This window comes from Amphiura filiformis, chromosome 8, assembly GCF_039555335.1.
Source record: "Amphiura filiformis chromosome 8, Afil_fr2py, whole genome shotgun sequence".
Taxonomy (NCBI): domain Eukaryota; kingdom Metazoa; phylum Echinodermata; class Ophiuroidea; order Amphilepidida; family Amphiuridae; genus Amphiura; species Amphiura filiformis.
Genome location: NC_092635.1, coordinates 10,516,003 through 10,538,634, shown reverse-complemented (window position 1 = coordinate 10,538,634; position 22,632 = coordinate 10,516,003). Strand labels below are relative to the sequence as shown.

Genomic DNA, 22,632 nt, shown 5'->3' with positions numbered 1-22,632 from the left:
GCAGGGATTGTTTCTACGGGCGGACGCTCTCGGATTATTAAATAATATATTAATAGGCGATACAAAAACAGCAGCTTTATGGGCAAATGGATCTTTTAAAGTCAGTACTTTTTGGATTTTGCAAATTACCCTTGCCATTATTGTCTTTCAATCTTTTTGACATTGGGGGATGGGGTTGGAAAAATTTCCTTGAAGTATAGTGAATCCAGCCCCATTTGGGGTCAGAATAAGTTTATGCCTTTTATGGTACAAATGCATGCATAGTGCACGAAAAAGTGGAATTTCGCCATTTTAAAGCTAAACTGATGAAATATTGCGTATCACTTTGGGGCTAATGGCCAAATATGAGGTTAATTTGATCAGAAACCCACATACAGGCGTCAACATTGGAGGGATGATTGTCTGGACCATCCCCCCTGGCAAAATATTGGGGTGATTTATCCCCCATCCCCCAGGATCTACGCCTATGCCAAAAACTAAAGATTGGTGGATTTCATGACACTTGACAATTATAAGCATTAGAAGCCATAATTTTAAAAGGTTACGTAAGGTTATCTGAGGTCAAATGACTTAAGTCTAGATTGTTGGAATTTGTTGCTCAGTGTGAAAAACCTCGGACAACACAGGTAAATCTCAATTTATTTTTTGTGTTGAATAACTCAGTGTTTAAACTTATATTGCCACATAGGTGGTTTTTCCTGACCAACTATGATCTTGAATCTTGGTGAAAGTGATCAACATTATGTGCCCAAAATTGACAAGTTCATAGAGGTCATTCAGTTACAATTTGTTGCCATTTCATGTTTCTGTCTCCATTCAGGGGCTGTTCAAGTATTTCTTACTGCTCATTAAAAAAGGTGTCATTGAAGTCCTGAATTTCAGGAGCATTTATTTCAATACCAAAAGTTTGTTGTAGTTTGGTTGGTGTAAGTATATGTATTTCTCTTTAATTATCAGATTCTAAAAATAAGAATGAAGCCAGCGGGAGTGGGGAAGACAAGAATGAAGTGGACTTGAATGTGAGCTCCATAACTGTGCTTGATGTAGTGAGGCAAAATCTTCACCTACCATCAGAAGATGTGGCATCTCTTGTATTCCATGCAATATGTCAAGAGAAATCTTTAGAGTTGAAATATACTGAAAGACTAGAGAGACAAATTATGAAGTGTACTTCTGCCTTGAAGCGAAACCTCATTAACGAAGATGGTACAGTGGTGTATTTGTGGATTAAAGTACTGGGGTCTGAATTTATTAGTCAGGAGCAGTTTCATCAAATATGTGAAGAAAATAATAAGTACCTACCAAAACTACATGTAACAGAGTTCTTATGGCACAATGCTTTTGGCCCAACAAGTGGAAGTCAACATGCCAAGACAAGAGCACAATCAGCACATAAACGGAAGAGAGCTTGTGGTGAATTTGGAAATGGAAAGGATGACAAATTGCTTGGAAAACAATCAGAGACAAGAGAAAATCAACAGAAAAGAGCACAAGGTGAGTTAAGAAAGGAAAGGAAAGGAAATATTGAATTGAAAGCTAAGGTATTTCTGGGTTTTTTTTATTTGCTAATTCATCAAACTTGTCCACTTTGTGTTCACCACAATTTGTAGAATTCCTTTTACAAATAAAGCGTACTGCTAACCGTCCAGTGCGTATTATTTTCCACAAGGCCCTATGCACACGCTTGACGTCACGCATATATGCGATGGACTGGTTAACGCATAAAAGGAATCTTGCAACAGAGTACAGGTAACTTTTAAGGCAAATCTGGACTCCCTAATGAAATGGTACTAAATGTTGAATCACCTACACCTTTTTTTTCTTTTCAAAAGGTTGCCATATTTGAAAGCACATAAGGTTCAAAATGATGCAAAACATAATACGGCTTCTTTTTGCCCTTTCAATCTGAAAATGCAAACCACAGAATTTGAGATGTGGTCTGAATAAAGGAGGTACTGATGTACTTTCTGTGATGTATTAAGTGTTGGTTTTAAAAACCCTACAAATATGGACTTTTGTGTGTATTTTTCCCACTAATTGTGGACTGCGCTACAAGTGGGGATGTCCCCAGTCCTAATACTTGGGCTAGGGCTCCCCCTATGGGTGAAATTGTCAAAAAAAGCATTACTACAACTGGGGACTTCTGAGGAGTAAGGTGAGGTCCCGGTTGTACTTAACTTTTTTTGTCTTTTAATCCCGGTTGTAAAACTTGAAAACACACAGGTCCCCGATTGATAGGAGATTGGCACATAAAATTCCCCAGTCGACACACAACTCATACAAAAGTCCCTGTTTGTCAAAAAAGTCCCTAGTCAGGCACACATACAAGTAGGGGTGTATCTGAGCTGTGTCTCTTCCCATCCATTGTTTTTCCTTTAACAAAATGCTTCGCTCAAGGTCCATTTTTGCTGTGGTCTTCTGTCAACATAACATGCCATCATAGCCAGTTTGACCATAGTTGGTCACTTGGACCATGGGGTCTACACCTAAAGTTCCTGAACAAAGATGGCAAATAGTCCTGTTTCTCAGGGATCCAATTACCTTGGGTTTTTTTCATAGAACTGAGTTCAGTTCCTTGGATTCCAAAGTGGACAGTGAAGTACAACTACTGACAGCTGAATCTGCTTATTAGACTCAGTGCCAGGTAGGGTTATTCAGATGGCACTGAGCTTGAGCCAGGGCTAGGTTTATATTCATGTATGTGTGCTTATGAAGATATTTCACAATTATAGTGTGTTCTACATGATTTTTCAGAATATTAAATTTGCTCAGTAGAAATTGACCTTTTCATCCATTTTATTTCTTTATTTTTTTTAATTTATAACATTCAGCCGAAGCCAGGCAAAGCCCATAGGGCTCAGAGGCTACTAAATTCAAGGGATGCCAACCAAAAAGGATGGGACAGGAATATGGGAAGAGGTCCCATTTTAGAAGCAGGAGGAAAACTGGAACACCTGGAGAAAAACCTGCAAGGAGGTGCAACCAAACTCACATGTGACATCGCGGGGAATTGAACCTGGGCTGTAGTGGTGAGAAGTGAGTGAGAAGACCACTACACCAACCTGTCCTCCCTTATTATTCAGAGTGTTCATGATTTTGCCTCACCCTGTACACACATTATTAAATGATGACTTTGTGTGATTTTTGTCTTTATAATAATTTCAGAATCTGCTAGTGAGGAAGTGATAACTGATGATTCAGAAAGTTCTTGCTACCTCTATGTCAAGTGGGCCTCCATGCTGAGGATCATGAAAGGAAATATGATGCTATCTATACCTCGCCTGGAAGTGTACTATTTTAGGGCAATCTGTAAAGACAACTCAGTGGATTTGATACATACACAAAGGCTAAAGGATCAAATAATTATCTTTACCTCTGAACTTAGGTCAAAGTTCAGCAACACCCTTAATGCTTCCAGTAAGTTCCCATTCCTTGAGCGACTACATGAAGTTGAGAGTCCACTCTGGGCATGCAAAGTTTTGGCTTCTGAATTTTCCACTCCAGTGCAGTTTCATCATTTTTGCCAGGAAAACAAACAACATGGACCACTACCAAATTTGACAGAAGTCAGGATTAAGAGAGATTTTGAAGCAGCATTTGAAACTTTGCCCCTTAGAGGTATGTATATTGTTTTGATGTTGTCAATAGAAGCTTACAATATAGACCACTTGACATCACTGTTTATCAACAAAGGCGAGGGATTCGTCTATCGATATACTTGAACGAGCCGCTACACTGTTCAATGACTTTCTTGTACTATATGAAATGTGGTAGGCGATTTAAAATGCACATGCCCTTAGCAAACTACGATGCGTACACACACTGCAAGGCAAAGAACAATAGAAATTACCATAATGCGCGCGCATACTGCCGGGCAATGACGTCACATGCCAAGTGGTCTATGTATAACAAGGCAGCGATTTCGACTCAACAAAACTCAAACAAAGCCTAAATGCAAAAGATTTATTTATTTCATTATGTTGTTGACAGGAGATACAGTGTACAGAAATGCCTTCATCAAAAGGCGTTCCTCTCTCATGACCACCTTCCTTTGTTTGATACCACCAAGAGTCAAGAAATTCCAAAACTGGTTTATTTTCAGCTGTGTACTATTTTATTTATCAATTCATTAGTGCAATAAGTTTAACCATGGTGAAAAAGGAGAAAAATAAAAAGTAATAAGAAAAATTATGAAAACAAAGATGTGCTTGTGTTGTGTTCAACTTCGTTGTACGATATTTTGATGGTTAGTCACTCTTGACACCCATGTCATCTTGCGCTTATAAGTTAAGTTGCTTTTCAGATACAGAGTTGAAACTTCGCAGACAATTACAAGAAGGATGAATAAATAATATCTGGAAAAATGAAAGTGTTATGTTGTATCATCGCAAAATGTGATTCATTTTCTACAAGTAATCTTTTTATGGGACACCTTGTACTTAATTTGTGTCCACATTTCAGGCAAGATGGTCATGGTCTAGTAATGCCCTTTAACCTTTTCCCAAAATCACAATTTATTATAGCATCCAGTAAATTAGTAAAAATTTAATTTGAATGAACACAGCTGCCAAATCAACACCTGTACGCAATCCGAAAGCAATCATATTTCAAAAAGCATATTTTCCGAAAGCAATCATGTGGGTGGGTCTACAAACCATTTAGTCTTACAAGCATTTAGTTTATTAATAAATAGACAAAATGGTATTAGACTAACTGGTTCTTAGACCATATGAGTATTAGACCTAATGGTTATTAGACCAAATGGGTATTAGACCAAATGGTTATTAAAGAAATATTAGACCAAATGGTTATTAGACTATACGTTTAATATACACACCGGTTATTAGACCAAACAATATTAGACTAAATGGACATTAAACTATATGATTATTAGACTAAGTGGCAATTAGCCTGTCTGGTAATAGACCAATTGAATATAGACTAAACGGGAATTAGACGAAATGGTATTAGAATAAATGGCAATAGACCGTGTACACAAATGTGTAGACTTACGTTTGTTACACAGTGTATATGTGGATGTTGGTCACATTATTCATTCAAATGAAGTTTCCAAGTTGTCCTGTTTACTTTCTATTCGCTGATCGCAAGGTCATTCAAACGAGGTTCTACCCGCAAAGTGCGTGTTGGTACCCCTGTCAACGCGTGCTTTAACTGTCACATTCGCTTTGCAAAGTCCTTTGATGTACGTGTTGCTAGAAATTAATGCACAAGAAACAAAAATTCACTTTTTGCACATGTGTTTGCATGGAGAACCATCCTCATTTTGGTAGCAAGATGGCGGAATCTGTGCAAAGGGCGAATACTTGTGATTCTTACCAATTATATGGCTTCTTTATGAAATAGGTGTTATGTTATGTTGTTTTGTATTGTATGATGATTTTTATGTATCATAATTCACTTTGAAATGTACTCCAGGATTAGGAAAATTAATCATCAGTAAATGTGGGGTCTGTTTTATTGATACTATGTTTTCAGATACAAAGAGGAGAAGGACTGATTTCCTGGCAGACAGAGTTCAGGAGAGTGAAGAAAATGCAGTACAATTATCAAGTAAGCTGATGGTAAAAATTTGGTCAAGCTATTGAGTCTGATCATATTTACAGTATTTTATAACTTAAGATGTATCATAATTCTCTTTGAAATGGACTCCAGGATCAGGAGATCAGGAATGCTGTGTTTTATATTTGAAAAAAAAGACAGGAAATGACTTGCCAGTAAATTAATATTCATAAATTTGCAAATAACATGACACAAAACTATGCAGCACATCAGGCCACCATATCCTATCACCATACCATGTTTGAAGTTGATCGATTATTGCGTTGAAGCTTCACAGTGGGTTAATCAATTTGCTTCCGACCGGACAGCCAAACAAACAAACAAAAAACCAAACAGGCAGGCAACCATCTGGATGATAAGCCCCACATATGTGTGGGGGCCAACAAAAATGTTAAATTTCTTTTCAAAAATTTTTTCTAATTTTTTTTAATGAAAATTGTTTTGTACATCAATGTGCATGTACATGGAAGCATTGTGGTTTTGCGTTAAGAACCGTACTTCCCAAGAACTACAAATTTCTAGTTGTCTTTTTGCTCCTTGTTTTTGCCTATAACTCAATTTCATTATTGCTGACTTTGGTCCGATTGGATCAGATTGTATTAAATAATATAATATGGAAATGTATAACGTGCAAGTATCGTTGGAGCCGCTCACTACGCAACATATTATGCAGTTTGCATTTATAGTCATGAAAGCCTGAGCTGGTGACTATTAAACTATAGTGATACTTTTCATCAATATCATTCCAGACTGTGACATTCAGCAGGAGGAGACTGATACCAATGCTGACAATCCATCTTTTTGCTACTTGAATGTTAACTTATCCCGGATGGTACGTGTCATCAAAAGGAATAATGGCTGGCTAAACAAACTCCACTTGGAGATGTTCATTTTTAAAACCATTTGTGAGCAACACTCTGTAGGTTTAATCTATACATCAAGACTAAGGTCTCAAATTATTTGCTTCATCTCCATACTGAGATCAATATACATGAAGCTATGTGTACACCAAAGTGCTCACAGACAGCAATTCTACAATCAATGTAATATAAGTCCACCCTGGGCATGCAAGGTTTTGGCATCTGAATTTTATAGGCAAGAAGAGTTTCATCAGAGTAGACAGATGAATAAACATGGATCACATCCACAATGTATGAGATATACCAGCATGGAGGATTGGGCTGAATTTGAAGTGGCAATCGAAACTTCACCCATTGAAGGTATGTTGTATTCCCTAAATATCATTTTCTTATGCGCTTATAGAGTCATATAACAAATAAAACATTGAAACCCTTGCTTTGAGCAAACATTCATGATTTGAAGCTGTACACAATGAAATGCAGACTGACAGTATTGACTTGTCAAGATGCAAAATAGTATAGTCACTATGGATAGGTGAAGAGGAACAATCTTGTAATAGTAGTCACCATGGATAGGTGCAGAGTCACAGTCTTGTAATAGTATAGTAATTATGGATAGGGGCAAGGTGCAGAGTCGCAATCTTGTATTACTAGGCGGTTACCCGTATTTGGCGGTTCTCGGCTGTCGCGATTACCTGGCTGATGGTGACTGTACCCACCACGTTTTATGCCCATAGGACAGTTCTTACTAATTTGACCTCAGATGACCCCTTGTGACCTCGAAATGACCTTCCAAAATTTGGCTCTAAATGTTGACTGTACCCACCACGCTTCATGCCCATACGACAGTTTTAGTAATTTGACCTTGATGACCCTAAAATGACCGTCAAAAATTTGACTCTAAAAGTTGACTGTACCCACCAAGTTTCATGGCCATACAACAGTTTTTACTAATTTGACCTCAGATGACCCCTGGGTGACCTTGACCCACTAACCAATACAAACTTGTTCCGTCTTAGGTCAAGATGCACCTACCCACCAAGTTGCATGCCCATATGACAGTTTTACTAATTTGACCCCTAGATGACCTCTGGTGACCTTGGCCCACTAACCAATACAAACTTGTTCTGTCCCGGGTCAAGACGCACCCACCCGTCAAGTTTGAGGAACGTGCGACCCCCAGTCCCTGAGAAAAACAGTTTTTACTAATTTGACCCCTGGATGACCTCGGGTGACCTTGACCCACTAACCAATACAAACTTGATCTGTATGGGGTCTACATGCACCCACCCACCAAGTTTGAGGAACGTGCGACCCCTAGTCTCCGAGAAAATAGGCGGACAGACACACAGATAGACAGATAGACAGATAGACGGATAGACAGATAGACAGACGATGCGTATTATTATATAGATGGATAAGTGCAGAGTCACAATCTTGTATTATGGATAGGTGCAGAGTCCCAATCTTGTAATAGTATAGTCACCATGGATAGGTGCAGAGGCACAATCTTGTAATAGTATAGTCATTATGGATAGGTGCAAGGTGCAGAGTCACAACATTGTATTATGGATAGGTGCAGAGTCACAATCTTGTATTATGGATAGGTGCAGAGTCACAATCTTGTAATAGTATAGTCACCATGGATAGGTGCAGAGTCACAATCTTGTAATAGTATAGTGATCATGGATAGGTGCGGAGACACAATCCTGTAATAGTATATGATCACCATGGATAGGTGCGGAGTCCCAATCTTGTAATAGTATAGTCACCATGGATATATGTGCAGGTCAAATTAGGTTTCTGGCTGTCTTCAACTTGGGTCTTGATCTGCTTGATAAACACAGCTACCTTGGGAACTGTGTGAGCAACACAACTACAGAATCCTCTACTAAAGCATATGCAGGTGATCTCACACTGATTACCAAAAGCCCAGAAGATTGCCAGAAGTTGATCAGTATAGTCAATGACTTCCTCTGGTTGACACGCACCATGAAAGCCAAACCAATCAAATGCTGGTCACATGCAATGAAGAGAAGAAGTTCATCCCAAACAAGGACGAGAAGGACAGAAAACTCAGTCTGCTGCATACGACCCCAAGTTAAGAATTGATGGAGGAGAGATTGCCAGCATCCACAGTCAGCCGATGAGATTTCTTGGCAAGTTAAGCTTTGAAGACTTGAAAGACCATGCCATCAGACAATCCATGAAAGACAAACTGGCACATATGCTAAAAACAGTGGACAAGAGCCAACTCAACAGTATCATGAAGATGTGGATTTACAACAACGCAATCATACCCAAACTGACATGGGAGTTCACTTTCTATAACTTCCCAATTACGTTCCTTGAGAATCTGGAGGCTCCCTGCACCAAACACTTGAAGCGAGTAAGCTGATGCACCACCAACACACACCATCATCATCCCTATATCTTCGTGTTAATAATTGCCGTGGTAGTACGATAAATCCTCACGTTTTTCAACAACTACGCATGGTGATTTTGAGCTATTTTGTTCGAGATAGGCCGTGCGACTCAGGCTATGCATACAATTTGAGATTTTGAGAGCCGCCACACTGTTTCTATTCTATGTTTTACGATTTTCGATGATCAGTATATGGCTGGTCAGTAACCGCCTAACGTGGAGCTGCTACGCGCAGTAGCTTACTTTTTCGTCATGGAGCTAAATTGACCAATCATGTTAGATCTTTTCATTACGCTGAGCCAGTTGATGCATCATCGCTCCAGAGAGAGAAACTCTTGCCAAAATTAATGTTTACTATGTGGATTTTAAATGAATCGAATGTAAATAAACCACAAACAGTTGTACAGGATCAATACCATTGTTTGATTAGTGTATAGTCAATGTTACCTTGCATGCATGTGCCATGTGTGTGGCGTGTTTGTTTGTTTATTTACTGTGTCAGGCCAGGATCACTGACACCCACGGTACTGATACTGTCATACTATCACGGTGATCATATTGTTGAATGTTGTTGACTTTAAAATAATCATGATGCAGTCATGTCTACAGTAGAATTCACCACGACCTTTGAAGGACTTAAACCCCATTAAAAGCTATTAAACCAAGATAACACTCAATGAAAACAGCTCAACTATGTTACATCAGATCTTCTCTGGTTAAATACACACTGCACTTGTGTCTGTTTTACCTGTGCAATGAACAATGAGCTGGTATTATAGTTTCAGTTGGGTGAATGATTATAAAGCAAACGCAAAGGTAACAATACTGTCTGGGCTTTTGTTTATTTAAATGAGACAATAGTCTGCTTATTGTTAACCAGCGTTCTTGAAAATGAGAAGCATAATGGTTTGCAGACTTAACACGGTTTAGAAATAATTTGTTCATATTTTTTGGTGTTATCTGTCGTTTACATATCCTTCCTAAAACACAAAAGTACCAATATTTCCAAACACCTAAATTAGCTAAAATTTAGGAAATGTTACAAAACTATATTTTCTAGAATTTCAGAGAATACTTTAAATATTGACTGGTTATTTTTTACACAGTGACGTCATATAGGCAATGGTATAATACTTCTAACATACACTAGGTCACGCGTCAATGGTGAGCGCACTGAGTATTGTGTATAGGAAAACGGGCAGTACCGTAACTACAGTATGTATGGCCTACTACTAGTATATAAAGTAAATCCGAACTGGTTTGCTGAAGGTCGAATTCGCAGGCCACGCCACATAAGATGTACAAATCAGCTCCCGGCGATACACTGCAGATCGCAGAATTGTGTGCATGGTTTACCACCACTCTGCCTAGCTATATAGTTGTGTACAATACTGTATGAATTTCTTGTGAGTGCATGTCCATCTTAATAATAAGTCGGTTCGTACTTTTCATAAATTACTTTTTGAATCATAACTATCGTGACCGAGGATATCTTGCAACCACGTGAAGCTCGCCTGGCAAATTCTTAATGACTAAATTCGCTTCACGTAATGAGTAAGTCGACTTGATTGGTCAGTTTTACCCGAGTAATGAAAAACTCTAACATGATTGGTCAATTTGGCTCCACGGAACAAAAAGTCAGCTACGCGTAGCAGCTCCACGTTGTGGCGGTTGCGGCCTACCATATCAGTATCCCATATGATATTTCTATTGTAAGAAAATTTTATTTGTTGTCACGTAAATCACAGGTTTCGTTTAAATGTACTAACTGGAAATTAAATGTACTAATTAGTGAGGACCGGTATTTTGCTGTGGATATGTTTAACTGCAATTTTGATGTAAAACATTTGAAATCCGCTGTAAAAATATTGATAATATTCAACTCTTTGAGAAAATTATTTTATAAAGGAATGCTGGTAAAACCAGGTGCAATACAATGTACATTATTGACACACTACCACGCTCTTTATCTTCGTCAATAATAGAATAATCGATTTCAATCGAATTGAATGCATGAGTTTGTAGTTGACTACTGAGCGACCTAAGCGATCGATTGTTAGCCAATCAGATAGAACTCCTTTTCTTGCGTTCAGTGAAATACCACTCGCCTGTCGCTCACTACCACTCGCCCGTCGCTCACCAACGGAGTATTAAATTTATATTTATAGTATAGGACGTCGACGGTGTGCAACATTGACCTGTACCGAAGTAGGAATAGATACAGTCTACAGCTAAAGAGGCATGCAGGTCACCAAGTACCATCTCAACAAACATGGAGGCAAAGCAAGTCAGATGGAATGGAATCAAGGAACTAGAGCAGAAAGAACGTCACCTGATACTAAATGAGATGTACAGAGGATAGACAGATAAGATAGAGCAGGCCTTGGCTTTAGAAAGAACCAGAAGCTAAAAGACATGAAGCCGCAGGAACACAGAAAGTGCTTGACCGGTCTTGTCAAAGATGTGGATGAAGATGATATGCTGTCTACCTATATGGTTGTGCTAAGCAGGAACAGTGGCTCAAGTGGGACTCCGCCATGCAAGTTGACACATCATGGAAGAAGCTGCTGTATGTGTGGACACCCAAGCTGTTGTCATTCCATATCATCATCATACATGACCTACTGCCAACCCCCACAAACCTGAGATAATGGGGTTAGACCAATCTACAGTGTGGGCCAAAAACAACTTTACCCAATTTCAGCGGGTGGTTGCTCAAATTGTAGAAGAGCTATTTAATTCATAATATTGTTACATATTCTAAATGTATATATTTCTAAAAGTATGTGATGAAGAAATCAAAGCAAAAGAAGCTAAATTAACAAAATGGTGCTAGTTTTACGTCCGAGGGTCAAAAATCACTTTGTCCACACGTAATTCAATGGTATGTGTCTGATTGCTAAGAGTACGGCATACATATGCGTTAGGCATACATGTAATTGGTAAACACGTTTGGCTTGTATTTGGAAAAGTGATGATTGTTTTACATGCATGAAATAAATACAATCGATTTTAACCCCCATTTACTTGTCATGTACTCGAACTTCACTCCTGTAATTGACTAACAATTAGCATAAAAATTACACAATCACAAAGGTTTTATCTGGCGCAATTTTTTAATTTTAAATAGGCCTTCGTGCATTTTGTGACTGCGTGGCTTATTTCTAAATAGGTTTGCAAGGTGTCAAGATAAGGCAATTCACAACACAAGAGATGACTTTTATGGCATATGAGGTATACTTAATTAAGAACAGAAAGCTTTTTGGTAGTGCAGAGTCAATTTTGGATTTGTTTCCGAACGTAAGATCCCACGAAACCTACCATCGAACAACTTTCACAACCTCGAAGTGTGATGAATAGATGCAAAGCACGGAGCGGACGCCCAAGAACTGGTCGTTCAGCTGCAAATATTGCAGCGGTTCAAAGGAACTTGCAGCTAACCCCAGAGTCAGTTGTCGACGCAACAATTTGCCGAACATACCACCTGACCAATTAACATAATAACTTCAATAACTTCAAACTTTCCTGTAGATAACATTTAGTAAAAAAAAAAAAAAATCAGGTCTGAGCTAGGTTACAATTGCTTTGCGCATATTTGAAGAGAATTGTGTTTATCTTTGCAGCGTGAAAGCTGCATATCATGACGAAATATCATAATTTGACATTTAAATTGTTCATGTTTGATTTATTTGATTGTGTTATATAAAATTGCTGAACACATTTGTGCGTATGAGTGGTTCTCATTCTTTATCGAACTCGCCATTGCAAGTGATGCGACGCGACAGTTAGCAGGCCTCCGCGTGGACAAAGTTAATTTTGACTCTTTGATTTAAAACTAGCATCACGTTTTTAATTTAATACATTTGTGGATAGTTTTTTCACCAAATACTCTAAAGAAGATGTTCTTTACGAATATGTGAAAACAATTTGCAGCAGACTTTTCAATTTTGAGATATGAACCTTTTAAATTGGGTAAAGTTGTTTTGGCCCACACTGTAGGATCCTGCCAGGTGGACCGTTGCACTACTGTGGCACTTGGTAGTGTAGCTTCAGCCTTGTTAATAGGCTTAAGTATAAGCTGATTTTGTTTGTTTGTAAGTAAGCAAAGAGAAGAAACACAGCGCAAGGAACTATTCCCAAGCCACCTTCACAAGAGGAAACTACAATGGAGTGCTCATCATGAAAAGTGTGAAATAAGGCTCCGAAGGTGTTCTAACAATGAATAACTTCTCTAAATGGTAAAAACTTGTAAAATAAAATTTGTATCATATTCTTTTAGGAAACAATACAAATTGTGCATACCGTTTGAAGGACCATGTTAGAAACTGGTTCCTTCAGTTTACACACTTTTGTGTTGTCATGTTTTTCAGATATGAGTGAGAATGAGATTATTGATGTTGTCACAGTTGATGGGGAAGACCTTCAGAATGGTCCACAGATAGCGTTATCATCAAGTAAGTTGATATCATAATGTCCGCCTGAACACCTTGCAGCTCTACCACTCATTTAGGCAATACATATGCTGGTTTAGCTCTCGTCAATCATATTTAGTTCCTCAGAACCTCAATCACACTAAGATTAAAGCACATGAAAAAAGTATGCTCATTTGAGAGCTTTTGGAAAGATACACATTGTTTATTTTATTTTGTAACCTTTGCTTTCATAGTGACTATTAAAACATTAACGTTCATGAAAGTTCATCTAAGTAAATCATGATTTTGATTTAAACTTTTGATCCAAACACAAAGACTTGTTTCCTACCTTGGAATTTTCAGATGGTACTCCATCTTTCATTCCAGGAGTCTACGAGTCTGTTATCAGATGGAGTACCATCTGAAAATTCCCAGGTAGGAATTAATTCTTTGTATTTGGATCAAATGTTTAAATCAAAATCATTCAAACATACATGTATTTATTTCAAATGGTCATTAAATAAAATGCAGTTTCAATGATTTTGATGTTTTATGGTCATGGTGGTGGAGACCTTACCTAGGATATGTCTTGTTACAGATAGTGCCCCATATAGTAGTGACAATCACTCTCCATTACAATTTAAATTGCATGATTATAACAGCTCGTCATGACGATGTAGATCATGTAACACAGGTGGTGGTGAGTGTGGGAGGGCAAGGTCTACATATCCCATATCCAAACTAATGCCAAACTGAATGGAAAATGAGATACAAAACTAAATTCCCCTGGGCACCCCAAAATATTTTTAGTTTGTCCTTTCTTGACCGACCCTAATGCAGCATAGATGTATCTCAAGCAGGTGCAGTGGTGGCACCAGGATTTTTTTTCGGGGCATGGGGGGGCAAAGTGAATTTCAGAGGGGGGGCAAATCTTGCATAAAATTGCGCATGGCACCACCACTGAGTAGGTGGTTGTTGAGTTCAGAGGTGGGTCATGTATTAGGGGTCAAATTGCAATAAACCTTGTTAACGGTATGGCAGGAGGCCAGGGGTTTGAGAATCACCTTCTTATTTCCATCACAACCCTCCCTGTGATCTTATGTTCCCAAGTTCAGTTTCCCTTTTAAATCTAGTGATTTGTGAACCGCCTTCTTCCCATTGAACTGCAAGCACTACATCACATATCTAAATACTGGTATCTAATAGACTTCTAACAACAGTTTGATATACAGAGACTTTTATACAAGCTAGTGTTTTTATGCTTCAGAAATAGACTCAATCCACAGGTGTCTATGGAAATTAAGATTGTCACATTTCTGGCCTACTAAAATTGTAAAAAAAAAGGAAAATCTGTTCCAACTGACCAGCGGGGAACCAAAGGATGGATCCAAAAGGATACAACAGTGTCACACTAGAAATGGATAAAATAAAAGCAGGGAAAATATGACACAGCATCCAATGGGGGAGTAACACAAAACATATAAACAAAGTTCATAGTAAAAATCCGATGTTTCAAAAAGACTTCTCATTTTCAAGGTATAAAATAAGAGACCTGCTCTCAATATAGTGGAGACCAGCTCTGATCAAAAAAAAAGAGAAAAAGCTTTTGACATAGTGTGACGTTTGACTAATAGTGTTCAAATTTTACAGTGTTGATTTATTTTTATTTCATTCTTTATTCCCCAGATGGTGTCTCCAGTGACTCAGAAGAAACAGAAACAGCTTCAGAAGGATCAAAAATAGATGCGGACAGTGATGATGACGATGAGAGAAAGATGGAATGGATACAGTGCGATGTCTGTGAGTGCAATTTCAAGAATCCAATCCAGCTACTGCTTCATTCCAAGTGGCACCAGTGTTTCTGTTGTTACTGTGGTATTGCATTTATAAGTCAGACTAGTCTGAAATTACATCTGAAGACAATTCACAATACCACAAAACAGTGCAAGTGCCAGGCAAACCAGGGTAAATGGATGAAATTGAAGCTTGCAAAAATGAAGCTACACATATGTCCCTGGTGCAACAAGCATTATGATGGAAATGATGACATCAAGCATCATTATACATGTGCAACATACTTAACAATCAACAGGATATACTGTTGTTTGTGTTACAAAGGATTTACATCTCATTCCATGCTTACTTGGCACAAGAAAGTCTCCCATCCAAAGTTTATTTCCTGCTTCAAGTGCAAATACTGCCAACGTTACATAAATGACTTCAGGAGGATGAAGAGGCATGTTCAAAGGCATGAAAAGAAATACAAGAGATTTTGGATGACAGCAGGATCAGTTAGCAATAACAATGTAATCCCAGTAAGATTTACTTTGCACACAAGTCATCCATGTAAGGGATATTTATTATTGCAAGTCTATACCGCTAAGCAGGGTAAAAAACCTGCAATTTTTTAAAACTTTTAATATGAAAGAAAAATACCCCAGGAAACATTGAGGATTTACAGATGGGAATAAACCACAGAATTAGAGAAGGAGAACCGGGACACTGACCGCCATCTTGATACAGGCATGGAGCAAAAATTGGGGGTATTTGGTTTCCCTCCGAATACGCTTGTACTGTTGTTGTCATGCAAGCGCGATATGGATGATTGGCGCATTTGAGAGACGCACTTGATGCGACCTGCACGCGAGTACCAAGATGCTTCAGATGAGATGCAGAATTGTTTTCGTTCGTCGGTAAGGACCCAAATACTCCCAATTTTTTCCACATAGCTGATGTGATGGCGCAATTGTATGTGGCGATATAGGGAGTCCCGGTTCTCTTTCTCTAATTCTCAAAAAACACATTCCATAAAGTTTCAAGTGTTTCAACAGCAAAACTTACCCATTGACAGAAAAATAGGACTTTCATTTAAAGTAACTCAAATCCTAATCCTTGAGTTAGTTCTAACTGGCAATGAAACTCTAATTTTAATATTCAATTTTTGACATCTAATAGTTACATGGTCTTAAATATATAGCAGAAATGTTATATTATCAGGTTATGGGAATGGAATTTGTGTCATCTTTTTATAACAAGCCTTTCTTTGTTATAATGGATGGCAAATTAATCATAGTCCCAGAAAAGAAGTGTGAAATAAAATGTGTCACATGAGAAAACTTTTGTGAATGTCCTACTATTGCTAAGAATTCCACCAACTTGCCTGCTCCCAGAAAGAATTTTCTGGGTTGGTACCCAGAAAATTCAATGTTTTTAAAACTTTCTAAACACCACCCCTCCCAAGATCCACCTTTCAAAATTAAAAGGGGGCATATCTGACACTCTGTATCTGACAGTTAAGCTAACATTTTATGGACAAGAAATACTATTTTATATGGAAATGTTATGTTTCTATTATAATGCAGGTAAATTCTTCTATTGTAATTTCATATTAAATTGTGCAATGTGTGATTCTTTCTCCTGTATATTGACATAAACACCTCAAATAAAGAAAGTCCCCAGTTATGTAGCCCATCCTACACCAAAACCTGATCTTTAATATGACAATTTGATTGATAAGGTCATCAGTCAGAATTAATAGGTAAATTTTCACGGGAAAATTTTCTGGACATGGCGCAGACATATTAGCATTATGGAATGTGACCCCGAGCACAGCGGGTGTTCTTCCAATGTATTTGAATAGGAAGAATTCCTCCTTTGAGGCAAAATAAGTTACTTTGTCGTGAAGTTAATAATGTTATGGTAAGAGTTTCCGTGAGATAGATATTTTTGAAATTACGTTTTGATGATATTGTGAAAAAATTAAGATAACATAATATTGAATAAATTTGCAATGCACAAATTCCTATCAAAATTGCGGTCAAAAATACTATTCCAATTCAAAATTACTAAGACTTGAATAGCGAGGTCACCGCCGGGGGTCAGAGATCAGGCTCGAGGTTACACTCACGTTGATACGCATTGGTCATGTGTCCAGAAAATTTTTCCGTGAAAATTTACCTATTAATGTTGACTGGTCATGTGCAGAATCTTGTTGGCTCCAATTTGATATCAATATTGCTACCCAACGCAGATTGATACTTGCAAATCAAAACCATGCACACGGTCGAAATTGCTAAGCATGGTCAAGCGAAGTCCAGGTTAAAGTTTAAACAGCCTTATCCATGCTAGCCAAATTAAAACCATTAATACCCGAGCTCTAGAACTGTTTAAACTTTTAACTGGGTACTATTAACAACTTGATTTCTACCATTTGAGACAGCATGGTACATACAATTAAAAAACACTTGAAAAAAGATTTGTGGAAGCAGTTTTTAGATTTTATTAAAACAGTTAAAACTTAATTCTGTTCATAAAGATTTAAAAAACAAACAAACTCACAAGCAAAAGTGTCATTTGAGTCCTGCTGGTTTGTAGCTGTTTGTAAAAATGGTTCAACTCAATATCTTGTATGCCCACAAAAGTACAATTGGTGTTTATCACGGCCACACAGCGGCGCCTCATTCTCATCTCTCGTCCATGCGTTTCCTGACAAATTTCATCAACCTTGTAGACTGATTTAAATCCATATAGTGTTCTGTAGATTATATTATGTCAAAATGGTTCACTATTGGTGACAATGTCTGCATTTTGTTGAAGAGTTTGACCCGGGAGTTTGATGTTACTTATTGCGATAGCAATAGCATATCAAGTGGCGGGTGCACCCTCATGCAGCTCTTAGATTAGGCGCATAGCCCTTTTAATATATTTTCCGGTTTATTTTATGTTCACTTTTGCTTGGGCCCATGGGCTTTGTCCACCTGCTTGCTACGTCCTTGTCTTCGAGTGAAGAACAGCTCCATGTACTGGGAAAACCACCAGAATTGCTCTGAGCGTCTTCTTTTTAGCCCAATAAACACAGATTTTGGGGGCCTAAATTTATGCAATGTTTCACGCTTTGTGCGAATGTTGCCTGATAAACACATAACTTTGCTTAGATATAGGACTACAAGTGTAGGCAATGGTCCCAGTGCAAAATATGTCCACCATGCACCTTTGCCACCTAACAACTGATTTCTTGATATGCCACTGTTATTGTGCAACATCAATTTTCAAAATATTATATTCTCGTTCATGCATAGGTGCAGGCAACTTGCTATAAAAACAAAGAAATTTGACTGTCTTCTCACTCAACATCATTTTATTATTTTTTAATTTTAATTTTAGATTTAATGTCAGTCTGTGATTTCAAATAGTATATGAAAATGAGATTTTAGCGCACTGCATGCCAGCAAAATCGGGTCTGAATAATGCTCACTGGGTAATTTTGTTTCCTTTGCCCCCCCCCCTCCCTCGACAAAACGTCTAGGCACACCACTAGAAATGAACTGCAAACTGCTTCAATTGGGCCTTCATATTGAATATTTTTCAATTTTGTCCAACTAATATTTTACACATTAAAAGGGCATTTCGTGATCCACAGCCTCATTCCCCCACTTTTATCAAAAAAAGTTGAGATTTTTATATCACTGGAAACCTATGGCTACATAATGTTTATGTACAAAATATTTCTTGCAGATTAATTCGTTTAGCAAAGATATCGTGAAATTTGAATATCGTTCTGGTGCACCAGAACGAAATTACAACGCATTGTCTATGGAGCAGTGTAATACACATTATCATGCATAACTCGCGAACGCAGAATCGGAATCAACTGAAATTTTGGGAATAGGTTTTTTTCATGGATATGCACTGAAAAATGTCATAAAAAGAGGATGCTTGGATCACGAAATACTCCTTTAAATAGTGTAAAAAGTGTCCACCAAATGCTTTCATTTGGCACCAATTTTGGAAAATTTTTGCAACTACTGAGGGGCACAAGCACAATGAGACGCCTGCTTCACGTAATATTTAACAAAACTTGTGTCCCCCATGCACTATACAGGGTGTATCAAAATGATTGGTACCCATCAATATCCATTGAGTATTAACAAGACTGCCACATCAAAATGCAGCATTACATCCACCTGATTTGTAGATTCATGTCATAAAAGGTCATAAAACTATATCAATCGTAGTAGCTTCAAGAGGATTCAATTTTGAATTTGGAAAAAACATGCGATTCATAAGATGATGAAGATGATGGGTACCAATCATTTTGATACACCCTGTATCAACTTCGGATTGATATCCTTACATGCAGGTGATGAAAATAAAGCACTATCATTTTTTCTTGAGATTAACAAAATATTTTATATAATTTTGTGATAATTTAAGTTAATTTTGACTCTGGCTGTTATGTATAACTTTTATTTCGTAATATTGAAAAATTGATCTCCTATGGCTGTCCAAAATAGTGGACCAAAATGACAATATGAACGTGTATTACTTGTTGGGAGAGAAATTAGATCAAAATAATGCACACACGCTGATGTTGATGCTTCTAATGCACGAGCCCCGAACAAGTGATGCTTATTAAATATTTTGACTTGCATCATCGTCTAGGAAATCTAGGTATTCACACATTCATTAACTAATGTTGGAAAATAGAACCAAATATAAATGCATCAATCCACCCGAAAAATGAATCATTCCTACGAGACACGAACACATGTGAAAGCACTGTGCGTAGTACGCGGATTGCACATTATTCACAATCAATGCACTCCACATACTTTTCTAACCACTTTTCTGATTGGCTGCTTTGATATAGACCCTCAAACCCATAGAACATAATTGCAGGTTCATATTTGAAAAGGTTCAGACCCCCAAATTCTACTTTTAATGTGAAAAACCATTATTTTCAATTTCCAAAACACCTTCCCTCACATATTTCACACAATTTCAATTAATCAGGGGGGGACCGGGACATGATTTAATATGACCTGTTGACAAACTGGATACTACTATCATGGATTCAGGGACATTATGATTGTCCATAATTATACACAAATTAATGTTCCCTCACAACCACCTACATGGGGACTTTTAAAGCGCCTTTTACAAAAAATAGGCAATGTGCTAAGCAGATGAGCTAGTCAAAAAAAATGGGAGCGCTTTTTACCCATTAATATGCAGGGGTGTTTTAGGTTTCAATTCGCAAAAAAAATGATATTTTTTGAAGTTCCAAAAAATCTAAAGAGAATCACAATTGAGTAAGGACACTGACAAACTATGGAGTTCTTTAATTTAATACTTAAAATGGTTGGTGCAAATTGGTGTAGCTTTAGAACTAAAAATAAAAATAACTTACATTTTCTTTACGTACTAAGTAGTAACACAGTAAGAGCTTTCGCTATTATACATGTCGCTTCAATATTTGTGAAAACAAATAGGGTAGGTTATTGCTCTAAATGCTCTAAAAAGGTTCTGGGAAATAGTACACAAACGTTGTTCAAGTGTGTAAAATTTCCTGCTCACCATGCTCGCATTGTATGTGATGCGATCATGCAAAATCAGTTGAAACTCGTAAATATTGATTTTGAGACATATTTTCTTTTCTTTCCTCTTGTTTTGGAAACTCTTTTTAAAGACTTGCTCATAAGAGTTACTCATATCTTTCAAATTGATATGAAATTAATTGATATGAAATTAATTAAAATTGCTCATATCTTTGGAACTGGTTGTTCAAATTTAATGGGGTTTTCTGCAACATCCAACCATGTAAATTCTTTTTACTATCCTATAATAAACTGAAAATTTAACATTTCCGACAGATTTTGCTTGATCGCATCACATATATCTAGACCATTTCAAGTTTGCAAATTGGGATCCCAAACATTTTGTATGTGCAAAGGGGGGGGGGGCAAAGAATTTATGGCAGGTGGAGGGGGAGGCAAGCAATTTTGGCAAGCCAAGTGGGGAGGGCAAATTTTGAGAAGTCATTCGAAAATCTAACCCACCAGCCAGGGAGGGGGGTTCATAATTATTGCACTACCCCTAACCATTTTTCTGTGTTTCTGAAAAGCCTGCCACAAACACACAATTCAATCCACTTGAACTGACCAATTTATATTTCAAGTGGTTAATTTTGTAGATGCAGACACTTTAAAAACGGCAAATATGGACGGAGAACAATCATTTGAGTTGCTTGTTATACAAAATCATGTGTCTTTATTAGGAGCAAGGAATACATGATATTCTTGTGCAAGGTTACCAGAGGTGAAAAATCACTCTTGCTCGCCACTACTCGACCAAACTCAATTTCTAGTGAGCGATTTTCCACTTGCCACAGACATTGAATATCGCTTGCTGCAAATCACCCAAAATTGAGTTTAATTATACTAAGTTTCATCACTTTCATTGCAATGTATTTGATTTATCGTAATAAGGTACGTAGCCTTAATCACTGAAAATGAAAGAGGGGTGTCGCTGAACAGTGGGCAAGTTTTTCATATTGGTATGAATGATATTTCAGACCTAGAGAGTGATTTGACTACTCAAGAGTGATTTGACTACTCAAGAGTGATTCGACCACTTACTTAGCATTATGCTAGCGAGTGATTGACCACTAGCCTGGTTACCAAGAATGCATATCGTCAGCCTATTGCCCAAGTCATTTATTGTAATTTTGAGAACAAAATATAACTCCTCACAAATGAATAGAATCTATTCAAATTTGATAAGTATGACTATTCAGAAGGGGATCTAACAGATTTCTCTCTTCAAAATAAAAATATCAAAATAATCAGATTTTCTCATCAAAATGATATGACAAGAAACTCATCAAATTTGATAAAAGACTGCCTTGTCATTTAAAAAAATGAATAGGTTCTGATCAAAATAATGAAATTTGAATAGGTCGTCTTCTCCAGGTAGGTGAACAGAATGGATAATGAGTTAGTGATGTTTTCAACTTGAAAAACCCAGAAACTATCATTCTGATCATCTAGAGGCATAGCTACGGAGGAAAGGGAGGTCATTTACTCCAGGTGCCATTTGGAAAGGGCACTAAATAGTCATAACTCGATCAATTCAATGCCATCCAAATGAGGAAAGTAGACATTTCAACCAAAATCAGCGAGGCAAAATGTGGCTATTTTTTCGACAAAAGTGAGAAAATTTAGAAAAAATGTCCCATCCATATACCAAAAAAGGCCTAAAAAAAGGGTCATGGGTATACCAGAAGGCCGAAAATATGATCCATATTTGTGGCACATCCATGTATGTTCATTTTGTCAGCCGCATCACATAATGACATATTTGCAAAATACACATTTTGAGGAAATCAAATTTGAAAATTTAGCGATTTTCATTTGCTGCATAATCTTGATTTTAAAAAACATTATTGTTGATTAAAACCTGATTAAAAGTAATGCAAATATACCATATTTTCAATGTAATTCACTTATCACAATCAGAGCATAACTTATTCTGCAAAAAATTAATATAAAATAAAATAAAATATGTTGTTGAAATA

General features: G+C 37.4%; 1 protein-coding gene across 2 annotated transcripts; it reads left to right on the top strand.

Moving 5' to 3' along the window:
- Nucleotides 1–125: 125 nt before the first annotated feature.
- Nucleotides 126–15,843, top strand: LOC140158594 (uncharacterized). 2 transcript variants are annotated; one of them, XM_072181746.1, is made up of 6 exons: nt 126–1,494; nt 3,166–3,618; nt 5,497–5,571; nt 6,330–6,800; nt 13,236–13,319; nt 14,964–15,843. In XM_072181746.1, the coding sequence occupies exons 1-6, from the start codon at nt 1,161–1,163 to the stop codon at nt 15,686–15,688; spliced, it is 2,142 nt and encodes a 713-aa protein (XP_072037847.1). In that variant the 5' UTR covers nt 126–1,160; the 3' UTR covers nt 15,689–15,843. The 2 variants fall into 2 exon arrangements, with proteins under 2 accessions (XP_072037847.1, XP_072037848.1); XM_072181747.1 differs by lacking the exon at nt 6,330–6,800.
- The last annotated feature ends 6,789 nt before the right edge of the window (nt 15,844–22,632 follow it).